At 30.8% G+C, this 23,788-nt stretch overlaps 1 protein-coding gene across 2 annotated transcripts; it reads right to left on the bottom strand.

Annotated features, from left to right (window-relative positions):
* Positions 1–391: 391 nt before the first annotated feature.
* LOC110996279 (ATP-binding cassette sub-family G member 1) lies at positions 392–23,691 on the bottom strand. Of its 2 annotated transcripts, XM_022263874.2 has the most exons (13): positions 23,536–23,691; positions 21,576–21,697; positions 17,971–18,088; positions 9,402–9,591; positions 8,593–8,917; positions 6,902–7,043; positions 6,358–6,587; positions 4,463–4,620; positions 3,997–4,165; positions 3,625–3,725; positions 3,089–3,244; positions 2,158–2,343; positions 392–1,765 (listed from the first exon to the last, which is right to left on the bottom strand). In XM_022263874.2, the coding sequence occupies exons 1-13, from the start codon at positions 23,562–23,564 to the stop codon at positions 1,607–1,609; spliced, it is 2,085 nt and encodes a 694-aa protein (XP_022119566.1). In that variant the 5' UTR covers positions 23,565–23,691; the 3' UTR covers positions 392–1,606. The 2 variants fall into 2 exon arrangements, with proteins under 2 accessions (XP_022119566.1, XP_022119565.1); XM_022263873.2 differs by lacking the exon at positions 23,536–23,691 and having other exon boundaries at positions 21,576–21,884.
* Positions 23,692–23,788: the final 97 nt, after the last annotated feature.

The following is a 23,788-nucleotide window of genomic DNA, read 5'->3' as shown; positions in this document are numbered from 1 at the left end:
CTTCATAAACCATGAATTAAAAAAAACTACCCTTGTTTATTTTTAGCCCCATGGTATTTTTTGCATGTGTTGCCCATTAAACTTATAGTTTCATAAACTAAAAATTATGTATGGAACTATCATTTATCTGGCTATCTGTCACTCAGGTCTCCTGTTACACAGACCAGTCTCTGGCACACACTTCCAAATGTTTTCATCATAGTATAATCATAATAATCTTGATGTATATGTGAGAGAAGAAATAAAGATTATTTATACTTATACATGTCTGATACATTTAATCATTAAGATTAAACCTCATAAGTAATGCAATAGATAATTACACTGCCATCCAGTGTTCAAACATAAGAAATGAAACTCTCAGGTAATAAACTTAGTCAAATAAAACTAGTATATTTAAACCATTTATTAAAAATATATAAAATTACATATAACCAACAATATTGGACCATAATCTAAACATTTACTTAACTAAGTACAATATAAACCGTGATCCCTAATTAAGTTACTTATATTACTAAATTTCGTAATGGCCGAATTTGTATACAATATTTTTCGAACATTTATATAACTAGAACATTTAGGCTTATATTGAGCAATTTATAATTCCTTAAAATGCGACGGTAACCACATTTTTAAATACAGCTATACGTTAGAGACATTATCTCTTGCTTTGACAGTCCATTTATATTGGCTGATTACAAGTCTCAAAAACTTCATAGGATGGCAAGTTAAAGGCAAGATTTGAAGCTAGTCGACTCTTTTTCTTTGTTCGCCAATCCAAATACTATTATTAATGGGAAAATATCATTAAATCAATTCAAGTAGAATATATATTTTGTGACCATCAAATCTCAGTACATATGAGTCATTCATAATTAATAGTATTAAATGAATAAAATTTGTATATTTTTTAATAAGGCAAAACACGGCAGCTTCATCATGTAAAAGTAACTTTTCATTTACTTTTAGGTCGGTTAAGCAACTGTGTCCCAAGAAAGTTTCTTATTTTTAACATCATAACTAGTGACCATGCGCTATTAATTGATGACCATGTGGCAATAATTAGTGACCATGTAACAAAAACGTGACAGTCGCAATAGTTTCATTATTTTATAATCTGTGTAAACACGTGAAAATGTTTTTTTTTTAATTTAAACCGACAAAAACGATTGGGGTACAGAAGAATTCAGCCTTATAACCGCGATCAAGTCATTGAGTATAGACATAAAAGAAAATATATTTTCAGCGAAGTTTTGGTAAACAAACCTCAATAATTTTAGCAGCGTAATTTACAAAATACGTATAATAATTGTTCTTACATCACATTGGAATTATATTATCACATTATCACCGACTAACTATAACTTCAGTGAAAACAGTACACGAAAATTTTTGTATTCTTATAAGGAATACATATTTATTAATTTTACATTAAATTCAAAGCATTTTATTGATACTTTTTATTCATAGACTTTTATTATTTTTTTGTGATTCAAAACACAGTTTTTTTTTAATAGATAATAACTACAACGTAGTTAATTAAAACCAAGCACATGCGTCCACAAAAGTGGCAAAATTTCCGTGTACTTCTATGTCTAATAACCTATCTAGTGGAGCGGAGTTTCCAACGAAGGAAGAGGAATGCAGAAATACGAAGTAGTAAGAAAATGAGGCACAACGCTGCTATGTCGAGTGTGAAGTCTGCGTCTGTCATGTCCAGCTCTTCTAGTGTTATCTCTGGTTTCTTAAAGTGACAGTAGGCCTGAAATTGTAATGATGTATATGAGTTTTTTTTAACTTATCGTGCGTGTTGTTCAGACTACGACACTTATTAGTTTGTCGAGGGTTCGAGCCCCGGGAGTGCACTAATAGACTTTATACGCATCTTTCACTTGTAAAAAAAATCGGCAGCCTTCTGACATATGTCAGACAGAAGGCTGTTACCCATTGTCTATGAAACAAAAATGATCAAAAAAACGGTAGCAATAAAGGATTGTATTTTTTAACATCATGCAAAGAACCATATATTTCTTATTATCAGAATAACAAAAAAGTGTTTTCTAAAGACAAAAAAGACAATACTAATATAATAAATTAATTTTCATAGAAAGAGAAAAGATAAAATTTTTACATAAAAAATAAATTGATACATACCTGATGACACGCAAGATTAGTCCTATTAAAGGAATACGTGGCTAGTGCAGTTCCTTCGAAACCGTATCGAATATACGAAACGTAGGTGATCCATCGCAGGTATACAGGTATCGCGTTGAACGACACAAAGAAACCACTGAATAACAGGAATGGAACCGACATCACTGGCGCAAGGAATACTCCGTTCTGAAATTAATATTTGTTTTAAATTCGGAACGAATCGTTTGTTTTGTGGGCATATGTCAACTGTCAACTCTCAAATGTCATGTATTCGTAAGACTAGAGATTCTACATTTGTAGTATTATGTTAACCTCTTGTATATATTATTATATATCTATGATTGATGTAAGGTTTGTGTGTGTTGTCTTTTTTTTGTGAAGTCATTTTTGTTTTGGGTAACTCTGCTTAGATTTAATTCAATCCATCAAATCTATCCTCACCGTGATAATGCTTAGAACGTGACATTGGCGGAATTGTGATTGACACAGAAGTCGCCATTAAAAATAAAATGAATGAATGAATGAATGAGATTCTACATAATATGAAAGTTTGAAATAATGTATTTAATTTTTTTTATAGATGAGTTTCGTTTTCCTGTGTGTTTTCACTTGACTTGCGAAATTAAACCTTTAACATAAATTGTATATATAGTATTATTACCACAGATTTATTATTATTACTATTTTTATTTATTTTTTGGTTGTTTGTATAGGTTTATCCTTTGATATACTGCTTATGTTGTAGTATAATTGATGTGTATGTGTGTTAAATTTGTGATGTCATATTTTCTTGTATTTTTGGGCTATTAAATTAAATGAATAAATAAAATCGGACCCATATTGTTTCTGTCATTGCACCAAAGTAATAAGTGCATTTCAGTGAGGGTTAATCCTTTAGTCCAAAATTTATAACAATAAAATTTTTAATTACCTGCACATTCATAGCGGCACCCACAACAAGTCCAACACTTTGCGCCACAAACGATATAAGCAGACACGAAGACAGGAACATCGAAAACCGGAACCACTCTAGAGGTTGTGACGTCAGCAGGTATACTATCACCACGTAGATTATACAGAATATCGCCTGAAATACAAGATATTAATTAATGTATCGGTTTGTTAAGAAAAAATTAACACCTATAAAGGTTAGTTTCAGACTTGACGTTTCGTACGTCAAAAATGAATTGGTTTAGGTATACGGTGTTCATAGTTCGTCCGATAGAAATAACATGTATCCCTTTAAAATTAATATATTTTTATAACCTGAGTTTCAGTGGTTGGTACGATAAAAATACAATACAATTAGTTTAGTATAAATATATAATTTCACAAAACACTGAAACTGGGTGGATAATATAACTTTTTCTTTATTGTCTTAGTGCACAACTAAAGAGCTAAAAGCTAAAGTATTAATTTAATAAATTAATTTTAGATTAGTTTATTAAAGTAATCTCTGTTATGTACCTGGAAGGGAATATCGGAAACGGTGATAGCCAAATAATAAGATCGCAGCGAATACCATCGGTTGAAGTGTTCTTTTACTAGCACAGGCATCTCTAGAGGGACTGAAAAATTAAAAAAAAATGTATTAATTTTTTACTAAAATTTTTAGGTTTGTCATTTGTTCGAAATATAATTAATTTAATTTAATAAACGTAAACGACAGCTATATTGTTTATGTCATTATTTCATAAGGTAAGTGAAAAAAATACTCGGCCTGTACTATTAATTTTGTCGGCCAAAATCACCTAACTATACCCTTTAATTTATATTTTGATATACCAGTTTATATGCAAAAAATATTATATTTAATTTCTTAAAAAAAATAATACTTACAACTCAATATAGTGATGGTCATAGAAGTGTACATGAGGAACAGCATATTGAAGAAAAGGAAACCGAGATTTGAGAGCACCTTGGAGCCGTCGTTACCAATATCGTAGTAGAGAGCACCGATCAAGAAGCCGACCAAAATGTGAGCGAACAGACGCAGGTACATAAGTGTCTGAAAATATTCATTCATAACTTTAATATTCAAGTAAATTTTTATACAAATTAAAACTGCCACTGTTTTTACTAGCAATAACGTAAATATCTCCAATACTTAGGAGAAGATTCTGGAAGTGTGGTATATAAGAAAAATAATTATACATAAGTCGACAGACGGTGGTTACGTGGTTATATTATTATTTATTTATGTACAACACATTCGTATACAGCAAATACCACAACCAAACCTTTTTCTATATAAAATATGCGATAACGGACGTAAACTATATTATACAATATTATAGAAACTCACCCAATCTCTTCTACTGAAAAGCAAAGTCCTTTTAAGCACAACCCAGAATTGTTTGCCTTCGGATGTGGCATATCTACGCGGGGAACCATCAGTGCCTAAAAGGGCCACTTCAGCATTGTCTTGCTTCTCTGTGTCCATTTGTACGACCAGTGGCTCGGCTGTAAATTTAATTAAAATATATTTTTAGTAATTAAGAACCAAGATTATTGAATTATAATCTAACACAGTTATGCACGTGTAATAATTCATTCATTTTGGGTTCTTTGCTATATCTATCTATATATATATAGCTAACGCTTGATCATGTGACAATTCATTTTCAAATTGGACTAACGGGTCATTCTTGTCATAGGATTTTTTGTCTATGGCTGCATTAGTACAGTTATGTTCTGTCACGTTATCTGTGGTTTATACAATTTATGTTGCTTAGCAGCTTAGCAGTCATTTTCTAAAGAAGCTTAATTACTATAGATATGTTACTTATCTGGTTATAATTAAACGACGTTTCTTTTTTTCCAATTACTAACAGTCATGGTCGCAAACTTCTAACATTAAAAAAAAATAGGTATTATGTAAGAAGTCTATAAATGTTATATATGTTTTTTCCAATTCCTATGTATGAAGGCACATGACACTGAGGTCAAAGTCAAAACGCTTATCGTTTTAACAGTTTAACAAAAACGTATATTTCAAAGAAATTAAAATCGCTAGAAATTAAAATTAGTGTCTACCTAATGGAACAAATGTTATTTAATTTTTCATTGAAACGGTTTATAAAATAAGACTACAAATGCATTATTCGACATTTATCAATAAATTATAAAAACATCATATTAATCACTTTATATAGATAAACAAAAAAAAATACTGTTACTCATTAATTCTCTATACATTAATATAATCTGTATCATCACATTTGTATTACCAACGTTGTTTAGTCCTATCTATATTTTATGAGGCATTCTGCTCTATGGGACAAAAGGCAAAGTGTTGACGCACGCAACGATTACGTGTGAAAAATATATATTTGAATTCAGAACATATGTGAAGAGCGGACGTAAACAGGAAGTTATCTGTTACCTTTGAACCCTGTTATCACGCTCCTGGTTAGTATGTACTTAACACCTAAATTGTAACCAATAATTATTGCCCGTGTTTAGATTAAATTAGATATAAATTTCGTGGTTTTTATCCAATGGCTCATTAATAAGTTATAGTAATGAGTAATAGAACAAGATATTAACATATGTATCACTAAGCAAATATATATTGAAGAATAATAGCAGATTACATAATTTTATTCACAATTATTTTTATTTTAAAAATTTACTTTTCGCGAACTTTACAGTGCTTTCTATAAAGTATCCGTTATAACGAATAATAAACAATATTATATAATTCTCATTTCAATGTAAATATACAGAAACTAGTTATAAAAATCCAAGGATTCGGTATTTCAAAGGCCATAAAAGGCCAAGGCCAGGTAGAGTTTAGTATCAAAAAACAAATGACGCGAGATTAAGATTCCACAATGAGATCAGATATCAAGGTGATATAGAATATAACTGAGCTCTCTAAATCAAGCATCAGTTTCACGAAAATATGCCGTCTATGAACAAAAAAGTGCCGAAAATACGCGTTTAAACATAATAATGAGCAGTGTTGGCCTAGTGGTTTAAAAATAATCATGAAACAGATTCATAAATCTGAGGCCAAGACCTAAAGAGGTTGTAGCAAATACACGTAAGAAACTGTATAACTTTAGTACGTGGCTTTGATATGTATGTTCTGTGGCAAAGTGAAACAATTTAAATTTCCCTGCGATCCTTTCGCAATTACTTACAAAAATACCGAGTAATTTTAATCCGCATTAGTGAATAAATAATTATGCTCACCTTTACTACCCTTAGAAATTTCATTAGCGGCAAACTGCAATAAACCATTCTGCAAATTACTCGTACCATTCGTGCCGTTTGCCCCATTAGCACCATTTGGTACGTCCCCGGCGAATTTATCTCTTATTTGGGACGCGTCGTTTACGTTCCATCCTATTGCGCTCTTCGCAGAGTCCTCCATATCTTTTTGGTTATTGTAATTCGGTTGAATTGGGAATGGTTTTCCATTTCTGAAAAAATATATAGTAATTAAGCGATTAATTTCTACTGATATCATAAACTATATTTGATTGTCACGGACGTAATACGCCGTGAAGACGCGTACGAACGCGTCCGTACTGCAGGTGCTGTTGACCAATCAGAATGGATCGGAGCGCAAAGTCGTTTCGTCTATCTGATACTATTATTTACAGTCACACCTTACGTTTTTCTTTTCCGTAAAAGCATGAAAAGGTAAAATTGGACATATATTAACAATTTCCATAATATAACTGTATTTATTTATTTATATGATAATCTATGGAGCCTTAGTCAAATTACTAACCTGATATCATTCTTTCCATTTTCAATAGCCCGGACAAGTTTGCTCGTGTTCTCGCCATACTCCCCACACGATACTTCTATGATGAATGATGCCGGGTTGTGGTATGACGGACACTGCAGGTTCAAGCTGCCCAGCCATTCCACTGTTGACGGATAATTAAATGCCAATATAGAATCAATTATTCACATTTCAGATCGCACGACGTTAATATCGACGTTATTTTTTTATCAACAAAAAAGGAAAAAGAGGAAAGGCCTTACAGCCGCTTAGATTCCTACCATTTCCTTTGACTCATATCTTAGGATTAATCATAAGAACCGCTTTTTATGGAATACAGACCTTAACTGATAGCGAAATTTTTTTTTTACTATTGACATATAAGATATGCATAGTATATTTACGACACAACGTAAAAAAATATATCAGCAAATAATCAACACAGCTAATTCTGTTATCATAAAACCAATTATTTGCATGCATTGTCTCAAGAAATAATTATCATAATTGACTCATTTATTGAGTGATTATCAAGAAATACATTCTCAAATGCTAATATGTACGTTATTAATTTCAGCCTATTTGCATTGTATAAAATATTTTATACAATGCATAATAAAATTATAATATTCAAGTGGCGCTACAACCCAATATATAACAATTATATATTCCTCTTCCTTTTATATATATTAGTAAAATACGCGTGTCTGTACTGGCGTAGAATCTTGGACGAGAGACTATGTCCAAAAAACTAGAAGCGTTTGAGATCTGGGTTTATCGACATATGCTTAAAATATCTTGGACAGACCGCATACGAAATACAACAGTGCTGGACAGAATGCAGAAAAACAAAGAAGTGCTTATGACGGTTAAGAGAAGGAAACTTGAGTATTTTGGACACATTTTACGTAGCTCCAAAAAGTACGAGCTCCTTCAACTTATCATACAAGGCAAAGTGGCAGGAAGAAGGAGACCTGGCCGCACGTCCTGGTTTATAAAATTGTCTAATGGATAGTTATAATTGTATAGATGGCACTATAAGAAGAACAAAGTAGCAAGATTCAATTGGTTCATATACCTTAAAACAATGCAAATACTTTATGTGTATTTCCCTATTGACGTAGGCAAAGGTCAAGAGCGTTACCTCGGTTTTCCTACTATCAAGGAGGCAATTATATTGTCACATAATTGCTACTCCAGCAAAGCAGCGACATTTTAAGTTTTAGTCATAAGAAGTAATCTCTACAATGTACAAGGGGCCATTCAAGTATTACGCAAGCACTATAAAAATACCCCGGTATTTGATTTTCATATTTGGGGATTACCTTAGCAGGAGTTATAAGTTTTTACATATATTACCCACTCACTGTCTACGCTTGAAATTAATTTTAGAGGATTCCTACAAAAAATTAATACGTGAATGTACTATTATTTTTGAGAGCATTGCATACTTTTGCTTGAAAAGGGAGGGAGGGGGGGATATAAACTTAAACTTGAACAGTCCCAAGTGTAGCCAATAGATAAGCTCAATTATATTTTTCGGCTACCATATGAAGGCTTAAAATAAATGAAAATTCGAATTGGTTGCAACTTAACTTATTATTAGTATAAATAGTCATTGTAGCAAAGAGTAGAAAAGAAACCTATTTATTTTGTGTAATATCGCAACGTACATATATTAACATAAAACTCACCTAGCCGTCCAGTACTGCCTTGATAAACACATTGGCCTTCAGCGAGCGTGTACAAGTGGTCAAACATCTCAAACAAACGCGCAGATGGCTGGTGAATGGTACAAATAATGGTTCTGCCACCACTCGCCAATGTCTTCAACAAGGAGATACATTGGAAGCAAGAAGAACTGTCGAGACCAGATGTTGGCTCGTCGAAGAACATAATCGGTGGGTTGTTAACCAGCTCCAACGCGATTGAAAGACGCTTCTTTTGTCCTCCAGACAGATTCGAAGTCATTGTTTTCAGATGATCGGCCAGACCAAGTGTTTCGAGGATCTCTTGAATCTGAAAGATTATATAGAGGTTCAGAAAAAACAAAAGCTCTTAATTATTGTACAAGACCTTGATTCTTTGTTATTTCTGTTCCATTTTATATATTAAACTTTATAGATTAAAAAACCCGTCCCGGCTTCACATGGGTGGACATTTATATTTTAACAGTTTTGTAGATATTGATTTGTTCTTAACATTATAGCCTATCAGTGATAAAAAAAAATTAAAATCGGTCCAGTATTTTTTGAGATAATTCCTTAGAAACATACATACAGATCTATAATACTATCCTCTGTATAATTTTAGTAGATACTATTACGATAAATAATATATTTTTCTAAATTTAACAGATGACCAGATTTTCTACGTTTCCTCATTTATATACATTATTTTGCTCCTAAAAAATAATAACTGACCACAAATTTAACATCTGAACAGAGTTTCTACCTTATCATCATTATATACATTATTTTGCTCCTAAAAAATAATAACTGACCACTTCCTCCTTATCTTCCCTTGACGTGGTGCTGGGCAGTTTGAGTGACGTAGCCACTTTCATGGCTTCCTCGACAGTCAGGTTACCGTGCAACTGGTTATCCTGCATAATATAACAGGAGAGCTTGCGGAAGCTAGACAGGTTGCGTTCCATGCCATTTACTGTTATACTGCCTTCCATACCAGACGTTCTGCGAACAAAGAAAAATACATTTAAAATTTATACAATTTAGATTGTGATCTTATTAGACAAATCTCCAGAGGGGATAGGATGTATAAGTATTGTTATAGGATTTTTTTTTAAAGTATTAACGATTTTTTTTAACAGATTTGTAATACGCTATAGACTCATAAAACGGTAAAATGTATTCGCTTTATTACAGAAGAAAACTTTGTCATAGATTATATTTGTACTTTGATCTAGCTATAGAAAATCGTGATGGGAATTAAAAGAAAAGAAGAACCAAAACAAAAACTAAAGTAAAGCGAATAGAAATGTAGCAAAATTACTTTAACAATATTAAATAAAACTATAATGATGTTAAATATGTATATGATTCGCACTACTGACCACAAACATTGTAAAAAATCCAGTAGCCTTGAAACAAATCATATTCTAACAAAAACAATGTCATATTTGATAAACTTAGTACTTATACATTTAATTCTATATTTCCTTGAACGTTTGATAACAGGTAAGCGTACATAGGAATTGATGGCGGAAGATCGATAGAATATGCAGTACGTATTTGGTCTGTTAAATTAATGTTTACTTCCGGGCGAAATAAGTTTAGTAATGTATTAAAAATTACATTAAAAAACCACTCAAACAAATATACATTACTTTTTCATAATTCAAGGTAATTCAACTATAATGTGTTAAAACAAGATTTGTGGTTTTCATATTTACTCTTTATATTACTTAAAATATGTGTATTTTTCGTACGGTGCCTTAACCTTCGGATACGTCACGCAGGTAATTTTGATAATATTTTTATCATCGAAAGCTTCCTATCATACGATTTATCAAAAAAAAAAAAAGAATTGTCAATGGTTCCCCGTCTCTCAGCAAAGTCGTTAGTCGTTTTTAACGAAAGTTTGTACTATCAACGATGTTGTAAGTCGATTTCGATTCTTAAACTCATCAGCCGTAACCATCCAACAGCTATACGCAAAAATTAATTTAAATTATTCAAAATGTACGCTTTTTATGCCTTCAGAATATTCAAGTCACACAAGGTTCAAGGTGTTTCTGCTGACTTCCGAGGTCGGTTAATGCTGAATAAAATATTTTACTTATCAGAAATATAAATATGTACTTTTCGATCTTCATTCTCATTATCATCACACATTATATTAAATATTATTATTATTATTTGGCCTAAGTATAATAAGAATATATTTATCATACACAATATATGAAAATTACTGTATATTAAAGTAAAATAAAACAATTTTAGCCTGGCTTATCTCCTCATCTGAGAATAAGAAAAAAATGACTGTGCCTTAGTATTAAATTGGTATCTTTTTCAAAGACTACTTTAATTAAATATTAATTTTAAGCATTTAGAAGTATATTCAGTTAATTATTGACGTTAGTTTATCGTCTATTTAACGTTTTTGCTTCTACTTATGATTAAATATAAAAAAATGGCTCTAAAGACTAAAATCTCGCAAAAAATGACGACCGGTAAAAACATGACAAAGATCATGAACACACTCTTGTTACACAAATCTGGATACTTGAATCAAGAAAGTGCAATGATATAAGTGGCATATGACAAATATCTTAATAGGACATACAAGCGTTCATTGATCTAGTCTAATCATTTTATCAGTATTACAAAAGCAACAATGGAGTACATTAAACCTCCGTTGAATAACATTATATTACTGCTTCAGCTTTAAATTATCGTTTACTGTGTGCCAAAGGAAACCAGAACACGTCATCATCTACGTATGACAATGTGTTTGTCATTCTTGTTGGAACCACAGAGGACATTAAACTTCGTAACTTTATAACACAACTACTATAACCAATTCCAAATTGACGTTCATGCGTTGTATTAGTATATACCGAATTATTTCGTCATTTAACAGTCTAAATTATGATTGAACCAATTCGCCTTAGAATCCTTCAAGAAAAGAGCGTACCAATTCTTAAAAGGCCGGCAACACACTCGCGAGCCCTCTGGCATTGAGAGTGTTCGTGGGCGGCGGTATCACTATATAAGAAAAAAACTTCTACATGTTCATGAATTGGATTTTAAACTTTCAATGTATCCCACAAAATTTAACTCACAACAGTCAAGGGCATGACTCTCATAGCTTAATATCATTACTGAGATTGTTATTTCCGCAAAAGGCATTGTACCCATGTAAGGATATACCCTTAAAATAGTATACTTGACCTATGGAAATGTAATATATCCATAAATAATGGTGCTCCTCCTTGGAGCGGTCTTAAAAAGATCTTCAACTGCTATTTGTATTGCAATCAGTCACCTAACCTACATCTAGTGATAATTTATAGGTCACACTTAAGAAAAAGACCAAAGACGAACTGGAGATATTCAATAACAGCTGAAGGGAGAATTCTTTGAACGTCTGATTTTCCCAAATAACACGTTTTGGGGCGAAGGAGCGGGCTCGGAGTCGCCTAGGTGATACGGGAAAACATAATTAGGTAACAAATGAAAGAGTTGGTAAAAGAGACACTGTGATCCATATTTGACGCAAGTTGAAAACAGAAAAATTATATATCATCGTATATGTTTTATTTAATATGTTTAAATTTATTCATTATTACATTTCAAAAGCTTTTAAACGGATACAAACCAGAATTTATTACAATTTCATCAATTGCAATTACGTTGAGAGTGAAAGAAATTTAATAGGATAAGGCCGCCAGTTGCCCCCCTTTTCATTTAATTATGTTCAATTTTTATGCCGTAATGTAACGACGTGGTAATTAATAAATAAAACTTAAATCTCTCTATAAATACTCAAAATACTAGAATATGACCTCGCTTTAACGCGTTGTAGCTTGTAATTTTACGACTGTAAGAAACCGACTTATACATACCAAATATAATAAATTTTAATTGAATCTACCGTGATGACAAAAAATAACCTTCAAATTTGCACTTAACGCATCGTCACATCAGACACCGTATAGTGTATAAATAATCTCTCTGATCATAAAATACTTGGAGAAAAGAATTATTAAAAATAAAAGAATAAAGAATTGTAAGATTTCTCTCCATACCTGCGCTGAGGGCAAACGAACATCGGTAAAATAACTTTTATAATAAACGCTCAAAAAAACTTACTTTAAAATAAAAATAAATGCACTTGTTAATTTCTTGAATAAATTAAAATCTTGTTTCAGATCCAGACTTAATCTACCTTGTTGTAGAAGCTGAATTAAAATTTTGCCTGTTTCTCTACAATAGTAAAATATTACTCCTAATAAACATACGTTTTTTTCTATATACGAATTTGTTACTATAAAAGGCTTTTTACATGTCTTTTATACATGTCTATTTCTTTACGCTTTGTCAAGCTATTTTGCAATTGGTGGTTGATATTAATTAATTTTTAAAAGAAGACTAAATGACCGCAGAACATTTTCATTTTTTTGCAACAAATTATAATATAAATCGCTCGCTTTATTATAATCATTTAAGTATTCTGAAAGAAGTAGACATAGTAAGACACGGTCAAGCCTGCTGAGTGGTGCCTGTTAAAGAGTCCAATTTGTTTCCATTGTTATGTGCTTTTGCTTCTAAATATCAATTTTTATTTTTAAATTAAACCCATTATGAATGCGTTGTATTCATAAAAGGTCGTACAAACCATAAAAAATATATATTTGCACCTTTGTTCAAGTTTGTATAAAATTTGAACAAAGCCAACAAAAACAAATTTGTATAAATTTTTTAAGAAAAAACAGTGTTTTAAAAACATATTTTAGGAATATCGGTCTCATATCCCTTTCCTTAGAAACGCAAGCGATTGCAAAATTGTTGTATAAGCATTTCTAGAATTTTCGCTGCTTACTTAACGTGGTAGTGAGACGACTTTAGCTACTCTAGATTAATGCCACCAGGACAATCTTTTCACAACGATTCAATAAAAAGGTGAAAAACTTTAGCCGTTCATTTTAAATGATTATACGATGTTTGTTGGGTCCATAAACATTATAAAAACGCTTATAATAACATCGCACGTGTATTTTACTTATATAGACCAATTAATATTTCTGGGTTTGTTTACGAGTGAAAATTCAAAGTGTAAATACAGCGAGTTTGCTAATTTTCATTTCAATAATTAAGGACACATTTGCAAATACTCTGAAGAACTAATTGACCGCATGACCTACTTAATGGCTGCTAGATAACAAGAATCCGGTTTCTATACATACGAGCATTTAAGTCTTTGGCAACCCTATATAAACATAACTTAACATGTGCTTGAAGTAGAGGTATCATGGAAACGCTTTACCAGTTTCAAGTTATTGCAGTTATGCAACATTGTTTTTACCACTAGTAGTTAAAACTAGAGTAGGAAATATAGTAGACTACGATACTAGAATACCATACGATTTAAGGAAAATAATATTATGCAGAAAGGAAATAAGAAGACAATACTAAATTTATCGGCTAACACTATACTAAAATTGTCGAAATCTAACAAGCCAATTCAGAAAATACGATTGCAGTTTTTGCGCCTGCGTGAATAAAAAAAGGCTACAAACACATGGACTTATACGTTCCCAGTTCAATGACCTTAAGGACTCTGTTCTTTGTCCTTAAGTACAATAATACATAATTTAAAACCAAATGCAATTAAATATTATTTTACATTTATTTTTTTCATTTCTGTTTTGGTTTCCCGTCCACGTCACGCACGTATTTATTTGTTTGTTCATTTGATATTAATCTAGAGTTATATAGTTAGTATAAAAGTTGCGATAGAGAAATGGGAACAAATTCAGTCGTCAGTGGAACAAATATTGCCGTCAATTGTGGAACTAAACCTTGAAAAATCTATTACCAAACACCGCATTTCAAAAACAATTACATTACTAGATAAATAATTACATTGATAAATAAAGCTAATAATCTTGTTGTGATTAGAAAAAAAATGATAACACTGAATATTCAAGATGTCTTTATAGATAATCTTGTCTCCAAAATTTTAAGAACTGATTGGAAAATATCAAAAACGCACACAATCGCAAAAGGACACAACTGAAAAATATTTATTGAATAAAGATTGAGAGCTGTGCAAGATTTGCGATAGTATTATAAGCCCCGAAGAGTTCATATCCAATTAATTAATAGATAAATCTAAAAAGTTAGTACTTTTCGCTCATAAGCCAAATAATAATACGGCAAAAGCCGGCACTATTATAATCATGTATTTGCAATTAAAGAGAAAAACCTTAACATTAAAAATCAATTACACTATCTTCTGTTGAATACCAAGGTGAAACCTTACCGGAAGAGCCTTAAATAAAAATTATTCGAATGCAGAACTTTTCTGACAGTTATCTGCCGAATGTTTCCCAGGAACGTTTAACTATGGAACTTAATGAATACAATTAAGCATAATACACACACGTACTCATATTGTAATTTCGTTTTTTTTCATCAGTTTATTTAATGTCTTCAAAAAATTGCCAATGTATGCTTTTTCGTTATTTACGTAGACAAACATAGTCTTCAATGCCCAGTCAGATTTCAAATATGGAAAATTTTGCTGGATTGTACTAGTTGGGTAGCATTAGCTTTCTCTCCAATGCAAATGAACACTGTAAGTCACCCGTAACCATGATGTAAAGCAAAACGTCGGCTTTTAAGTAACTAGTCAGTCGTAAGTTTTAACGCCTTGGGTTGGTAGTTAAAGTTTAGAGAACCCTTATTTTTTATAGTAACAAATATAGACTATGTTTAAAATAATACAGGACATTGAAGGAATACTTTATATCGGTCATCTTTACGAGTTTATTATTACAAATATTTTCTGTCTTTTAATGTGAAGAAATTTTTTAAGTCTACCTATTGTTACACAATATTTACCTTATCAATGATTTTCTTAAATAGATATCGTATATTTCAATTCAACTTCAATTACACAGTGTACAAAATTGCTTTCACCACTACAAAAACATTTATTCACGTCACAAGAGAAAGTACACCAAAACCACAAGAACTTGACAGCTAGAGATCTTAAGAGCAAGGTACTGCACACATTCAAGTAACTTATTATAATTAAAAATGATTTAACCGATATATTATCGAGTGGTTGTTTAATATTTCGAACATAAACGTTTGTTTGACATTTTTTTTAAATAAAGAGGCAAAGGGACTATGGGCACCCGATGATAAGTGATACCGTGCATACTAACACTGCCGAAAGGCCTTTTTTTAAGAATTGGTACGTCGAATTTGTTTGGAAAAATCATTAAGCAGCTTCTAAGCTAGCAAGCAAGGAAACTAAGACAATGTAGTTTTAAAGCGTATATTTGTCTAAACATTAAATTGCCCGATAAGTTATATGGCATTCACAACCATTTTACAACATCACATATAAACAAGTGTCTTCTTTCACTTGACTCCTACAATAACAAACAACAACTTTAATGCGTTGTGTGAATACACAGATTACGCTGTGAAGGTACATAAAGTTAGAATGGTGAATGCTTGTAAAAATGAGCAAAGCCTAGATAGTGTATCGTTGCGTACAAACTGCATCAATCGCTTCCGAAGTAATCTTTGACCCTTAAAATGTAATCTAGAATACTAATAGTTATTGTTCTACACACAAAACATGATTGATTATTTTTTCAAATGTATCAACATAAACTAGAAATTATTGAAAGCGGGTCTATATATTATTATACACTCCCTCTAAAATCTAGATAATGTGACATGCCGATTTCCTCACGATGAAGTTCACCATACGAGCGAGCGTTATGCAGAGAGAAGATTAAAATTGAAGCAGCCGAGAATCAAACCGACGACCAATGTGAGAGTCACACGCAGATGCATGTATAAGCAGTATTAACAGCTTATACATATCACACTTGTATAAGTACATATTTATTTTAAAGTAGCTTCAACAATAACGATATTTTTAAAGTAAACTGTCATTTATAAACTAATGATGCTAATTTTAATGCACATAAATTAAACGATTCAAATGATTGTTAACAATAAGCTAAAGCAAACTTCATATTACATTGTTATTTTTAGATTTTAAAACATTTATCACTAATGGCTAATTAAGACTTAACCACTAGAGTGATCATGCACAAACTTATTTTAGCTATTAATAATAATTGAAACAAGTAGAACTTCGTTCGTGAAAGTGCAACAATTTTCTAAGTCATCAGAAATGGTGAAAGCCTTTAAAAAGTTAGCAAATACTAAATATTAGAGATAATACTCGTATCATCAATATAAAAAAGAAAATCATAACGTATTTACTATGTTTAGCGAGGATTATTCTATGTTGACGATATAATAAATGCAGGCCATAAAAAATTAAAAAATCCTTCCTTTCTCAGCCGTAATTTAAGGAAATAGTCCATTGTCAGATTTTTATCACATTAACAATCGCCTTCATGGCTCAGATAGCCAATCGTTTTATCATTTTTTATCACAGGCCTAGCATATTAGGAAATAATTGGGTATGTCCGATTCAATTCACTGTTTCCTCTGTGTGGGCGTAAAAATTCTGGTAGAACATTATATATAATGTAACAATGTATAATGAAACAATGACGCACAGGCAGGAGGTATATATTTAATCAAGTTTTTGTATTAATTGTTTTTTTTTACTCTAGTATCTATGCGAAAGATTTTTGTTTTCCATCAGTACCTTGTAAACCTTTTAGTGTTTTTAAAATCTAAGTTTATTAATAATGTAAGAGCAATAATAATAACAACAGTAATGAGAAGCGAATAATTGTTTTGTAATACAGGTCGAGTGTATATTAAAACATACGAGTTACTACAAATGTGAATCTGAAACGAATTGAAAAGAAGAGATTTTAGAGAACCCTCGATGAACATTCTAGAGACTGGCTGATTATTATAACGTTAAATATTTTTATGTTGTATCTATGGTTATCTATTTTGTTTTATGAAAGAGTCAGTACAAAAATTAATCGAGCTTCATTATACTTAGGTTTACGTAGTTTTATGAATGTTACACTAACTTCAAAACATGTCGGTTATCTTCCAAATTTCCTTAATCACTTTAAGTGGTAATGTTATAATACCTCCAAATTAAAAAATAATTTGTTGCATGCTTACTACGTAATTTACAGATAAGTTTCTCTCCAAAACTTTTGAGACTTGGCGATTGTTACATCTCATACCAGGGAATTTAATTTTGTATTAAAACAAAATAATTGAGTATACAAAGCGAACCGCGAAACGAAATATGGCGACAAAAAAACCAGTGGCACAAAAATGCTTGGCAACATTGTGTGTCTATTTCTTGATAATTTTTTTTTCACTTTACAAGCGAGTCTTAAATGTATATTGTCAACTTACTTGTAGCCAGTAAGAATGTTGAGCAAGGTAGATTTTCCCGCGCCAGAGGGTCCCATGATTGCTGTAAGCTCACCCGACCGCAGCCTTCCTGAGACCGACTTGAGAATCGTCTTGACATCTGAAAACAAATTGTTTTATTTGTAATATTTTTCTAATAGATCATTCAGATTAATAAATAATACATAATTCCTTTTTTATTGGAATTTGATTGGCATTTATCATAACTCAAGAAAATATAAGGAACAATATTTTAACATAAATTATCGATATTCTAATCTAATCTAACAATTACAACTTATTCTGAACCTTCGAAGTCTCTCTTTAAGGCCCAAAGCTAAACCGTAAATCCTTACAACTAAGATGCGTAACAAAACAGTAATACTACTGTAGGTACATTAATAGTAAGTACCACTAAGGCAGTTAAAAGATAATCTATCTTCACCATTTAATATCAAAATTGCAAATCACGAGACAGGATGTCCACAAATCGCTAGCTGCAACATACTGATCAAGAAACACGGTATAAATTGTGTAATAAGCGTAACAAATCAAAGTGCCATTCATACTTTATGCCTCTTATAATCAAGTGTCTAACTGATACTCAACTATGCCACTAAGAAAACCAAGGGTGAAAATAGCCTAAGCTTCGTGTTGGTTACGTGTGTGTGAATATAATGACGATTTGACAATACATTATATCATTTTCGATATAGGCTCGTGATTTTAAATTTAGGGTTTTAGCGCTCACGACGCGGTTTTCAATTCCATACGAAATTTTTCGTGACACTACGTTGACAAGTCTAATTTATATATCTTTAATTGGTAACACGTTATCTCAATTCTCACAACGCCCTCCAACGACTAGATAACATGATCCACAATCGTGACAGAATAAAATGAATTATTAGCCACGACAACATATGTAATTATTTCTTAAATGAGAATTAATTGCTAAAGGAAAATGTATGTAATGCACAATAAAAATTGCAATAGCTTAAACCACAAAGCCAATTATTATTATTACAAACTTTTTTACGGGAAACACTTTTGTTTTACAGCAATTTCTTCAAAATGAAGGTCAAATAAAGTCAAAGAGCTATAAAAACACATGTTTGTTGAAAATCTAATTGAAGTTTCGAAAAAGGCCTGTTTAACATTTATCTGTAATTATAAATAAATATCATACTCTAAACTATCTAAAACCATATCATATGTATTAATATGAATACTTTATTAATTTTTGATATACATTCACTGCACTTTAAAATTAACTTCTATACGCCTTTCGCCATACGCACTGCGGAAGTTATACTAATTTTTGGAAATTATTTTTTAAATCACTGAACCATAGAAAAATTACTGTAATTGGCCATAAGTGGGGAACAAAAACACAATATTAATTACACACATTACTCAAGTTATAACAATGGCAACCGGACGTACCTACAATCAAACTGATTACACACATACATAGCATATATTGATTCCTATATAAAAATATTATGTAAAATCTTTATACTTACCTCAAAATTCATTGTATTTACTAACACACGTAATATTTAAAAATATGGCCTCAAATTTGTACGCATTACATATTTTTATATAATTATGATATATTGTAATAAAAACTTAATTAGAGAAACAAATGATTTAAAATTTCTTGACAGATAGTTTGTAAAAACTTTTTGAGTTTTGACACGTACAAAAATATAAAAACCGGTAAAATGACCAGTTGAATTATTGGAAACCGGTATCTTGACGTCACGGCCTTGCAAGACCTTGTTTTAACTCTAAACAACCAATTTAATTATTCCATTACACGCTTTGTATCATCTACTTTAAAAAATAGACATATAATGTATCATCGTCATAACTGGACTAAACTTAATAATTCACCATTCGAGAGCTTCACTGCACATGGACTAGTCATTGGTAAAAAAGGCAGTTATCACTCTCATTCGTCAAATACGCATTCCAGGTAACCCTCAGGCTACCAGGCTTATTTCTGGAGACAACATTTTGTTATATAGTGGATATATATAGGATATATATGCTATATAGTATATGGAATACTTATTTCAAACCTTGTTACAAATTTATCAAAACAATTTTAAATAATTATTATTTAAATATTTACTTATTAATTAAGGTACATTTTCAAGGTAATCATGAAAAATGCTTATTTCCATATTAGTATACAACTCGGAATTATAATATATATATATACATATATATTTATTTATACTCATGTATTGTTTTACATATTTGCCAAAGTTAATAAATAGTTATCGTTTTAAGAATGACGATACAAAATAAAACGTGAGTTGACCGTAAAAATAAAAACGCATCAAGTGAAAAAAATATAATAAATGTACGGAAAATTTTTGTTCTACCAATAATTTAATAAAATTACAATACTTATATTTATTTATGTTATTAAGCATACAAGGACACTAATTTAGCATATTGTACACCTAACTTTAGATGCGGAATGAAATAAAATAAAACTGTAACTAATTTACAAGTTATGATATCATGGTTAACTATGACAACCAGTTTACCATAACAAAGTTCAAGAACTATTTGAATGCGGCAAACATAAAAATAATAAAATCTTAAGATACGTTTATGTTTCGGTTAATTTACAGAAAATGTCAGCAAATAAAATAAAAACTTGTTTACATTTTAAAAACAAAACTACTTTTAAGGATAAAGAAACAATTTGCACAAAGTATCTGTGGCATATCCATCAAATTGGTAGAGGTCTCAATGAATTTGGCTATAAAAAATAATTAACATGAGGGCAATGACATTTTGCAACTATGTAACTGTCGTTCACTCATTTGCACATTTAGTTGTATTAAAAATAAAAAAAGCAAAAAAAAGCAATTCTACACGTTGTCTGACAACGTAACCCGTTGCTGCGAGTAAAGTTTCCTTAACTTTTTATACCCAGCGTTTGTTACTCTTTATTTGTGGGCATTACCCACGATTTTGAATATTTTTCAATGTGTTGGGGTTTTACCATAGCGCATTAACTAATACTAATGTTTATAAAAACATCATCACAAAGGCACAGGTTAGCAGAAGAGTTACTATAGAAGACCTTTTATTCTATTTAAAAATACAGGACAGGTTACACTAGCAAGTGACTAGTATTCATTGTACAACACACATAGGTTGGTAGATGCTTTAGTAAATTATTATCGTAATATTTGATAGTACCAAAATTACGGATTCGATAAGGATTTTCTGATTTTTATTGATTGATAATTAATTTCTATAGCAGTAGTATTCCGGATCTACGATAAGATGATGACGAAACCGTGTTATGATCAAAGGAAAATTACGAAACAATTCCTTAATAATAATGAAAATAATATTTAATTAAACCCCTTTATTGTTAAAAACAAACATCACACGAAACAATGTAAAATTTATGTCTTCACAAAAAATAACTGTAAAGCAAAATCATGTATATTTCCTAATGTCTTTAAAAAAAATGTCATTGTTCTTTGACCTCGCATAAAATTAATTATTATTAACGATAATTATTTACTCCATTATAAATAGTAGATAAATAATAGATAGAGTATTGTACTTACTGCTTTTCCTTCCTTCCTGCACATTGTATGTAAGATCCGTAAAAGCCAAGTCCACTGGGGGTCGTTTAGGCAAATGGGTGAGGGTCTTATGGTGCGTAGGGGCGATATTCACCTTGTGGCTCCTGTCAACAATGATAGGTTTAGAGTCCACAGGACCAGCCAACGATTCTTTGTCCACTTTTGTCATTTTGTGCACAATGGAGTGAGTCAAACGTTCATTCCCTACGTCACAGATGATCTACGGCGCGTGAGTATCGCCGCACTCTCGCGCACACACTGTTTGAGTGAGGACTGAGGACTGAGGAGTGGAGGACAGCAGCGGCTGTCGTGACGTCGCGATACGCGTTGAACTTTGTGCCGATGGATTGGTTGCAAGTACGACAGATTTAAAGGAAGTCACTAATTTCGACAATTTTAGAAATGTACTAGCTGCCCGTGCGAACTTTGTTGCTAGTAAGTCATCTTTTTAGTACATACCAACATGGAACACTTTGTTATGCTACCCCAGAGACTGTTTGGTCTTCCAGAATGAAAATATTTAAGGTTTTTCAGTTAATTTTTCTCCATTTAAACCGGAGTTCATAAGTTTTTAATTATTAAATTAAAAATGAGGGCTGATTGTAGAGGGACTAAAATTAAGGGTTGTATGCATTTTTGTATATAAATAATGCTGTATCATAGAAAATAAAAACAATAAAAATTTGTAAAACCACCACCCTTAACATTTAAGAGAATGAAAAATAGGTGTTGTCAGATTCAATATATATCAATAAACTGCATATGCACACAAGATTTCACGGAGGAGTTTATTTGAAAACACAGTATATTAAACATGCTTTATTCTTATAATTTATCTCACTTAATACAAAGCTCATTTCTAAAATATGTTTGATAAAGTAAATTTCTAAAATAAAATTATATTTGCAATTCATATAAAATAATATTATTAAAGCCATATAAGCCAATATCAGATTAAATTATTAATTGTACAATTACAGAATTTAGTGACTTGCTACTCATTCTACTATTTTTTTGTTTGTACCTAAATGTACATGTAGTGTTAGATAACCCTATTTTCTAGATAATATTATAATTATATCACCTATTAATTTTGCATGCTGTACAGACCGGTGTGGGGTATTAAGACTAATATTAAAAAACAAATTATTAGTAATAATTGCTTTTTAATTATTTATTAATAAAATAAAATATTTTAAATAATATTTATTTATTATTATTATAAATAGACTAAAAAGATAAGATTGTTTTGGCCTAATGTCTCTAAATAGTTAAATCAAGAATTTTTCCTGAGGCAAAATTTGGCATAAGTATTATATTTAAAGATGTAGTTAGAAGAAAGAACAAAACATTCATAAAAAAGAAAAGAAGCTATGTATTAATTATTAGGCAGAATGTCAAATAGTCACAGGTCAACCTAACATAAATATAAGATATACACAAGATTGTGGGTTAATTTATGTTATTAGTTTTTATAAGACTGTTCTACCCTCGAGTTTTTACACCTAAAAACAGGTTTCAATTTGATATAAGTATAATACAAGAGCAAGAGCTTTAATTATACATATACTTTTAAAACAGGAAAGTATGTCTTCTTCTTATTTACATATTCATATTTTACATAATTCTTCTTGTAAGTAGAATTATGTAAAATATATTTATAAACTTATAATATATGTAAATATACTATATATATATATATATATAACTGCAAATAAGTTACTTTCTATAGAAAAGTAGAATTATGCATACTGTTTTATAATAAAATCAATTGTAATAAACCTTATATTACAGTTGTTCGACTATTATCTAATAAAAGTCGAATAAAGTTTTGTACAATAAGTAGAAATACTTTATAATTTTTAGAAAGGAGGTCATGCAATATGTCTCTTAATACGCAAAATGTTTATTTACTTATACTACTATAGTGAAAAGTATTTACCCAAGGTTGTTGATTAACTTCTTTTCCATTGTTGTTTATGTAGAAAATCCCATTTATGAAATGATAACTGTTAATATAAAACGTTATAGTAATTATGAAGTAAACGTATCTGAAGTTACAAAGAACTACGAAGTAGAGGAATTGTAATAATTTTTGTATTTTCATGTAATAACAGATTGCTAATTGTCATTTGGTATGGTACCATAGATACACGATATATTAGAGGATTAACCACAGATCAAATCGAATACTC

The sequence above is a fragment of the Pieris rapae genome, chromosome 9, assembly GCF_905147795.1.
Source record: "Pieris rapae chromosome 9, ilPieRapa1.1, whole genome shotgun sequence".
NCBI classification, from domain to species: domain Eukaryota; kingdom Metazoa; phylum Arthropoda; class Insecta; order Lepidoptera; family Pieridae; genus Pieris; species Pieris rapae.
This window is presented reverse-complemented; position numbering and strand designations above follow the sequence as displayed.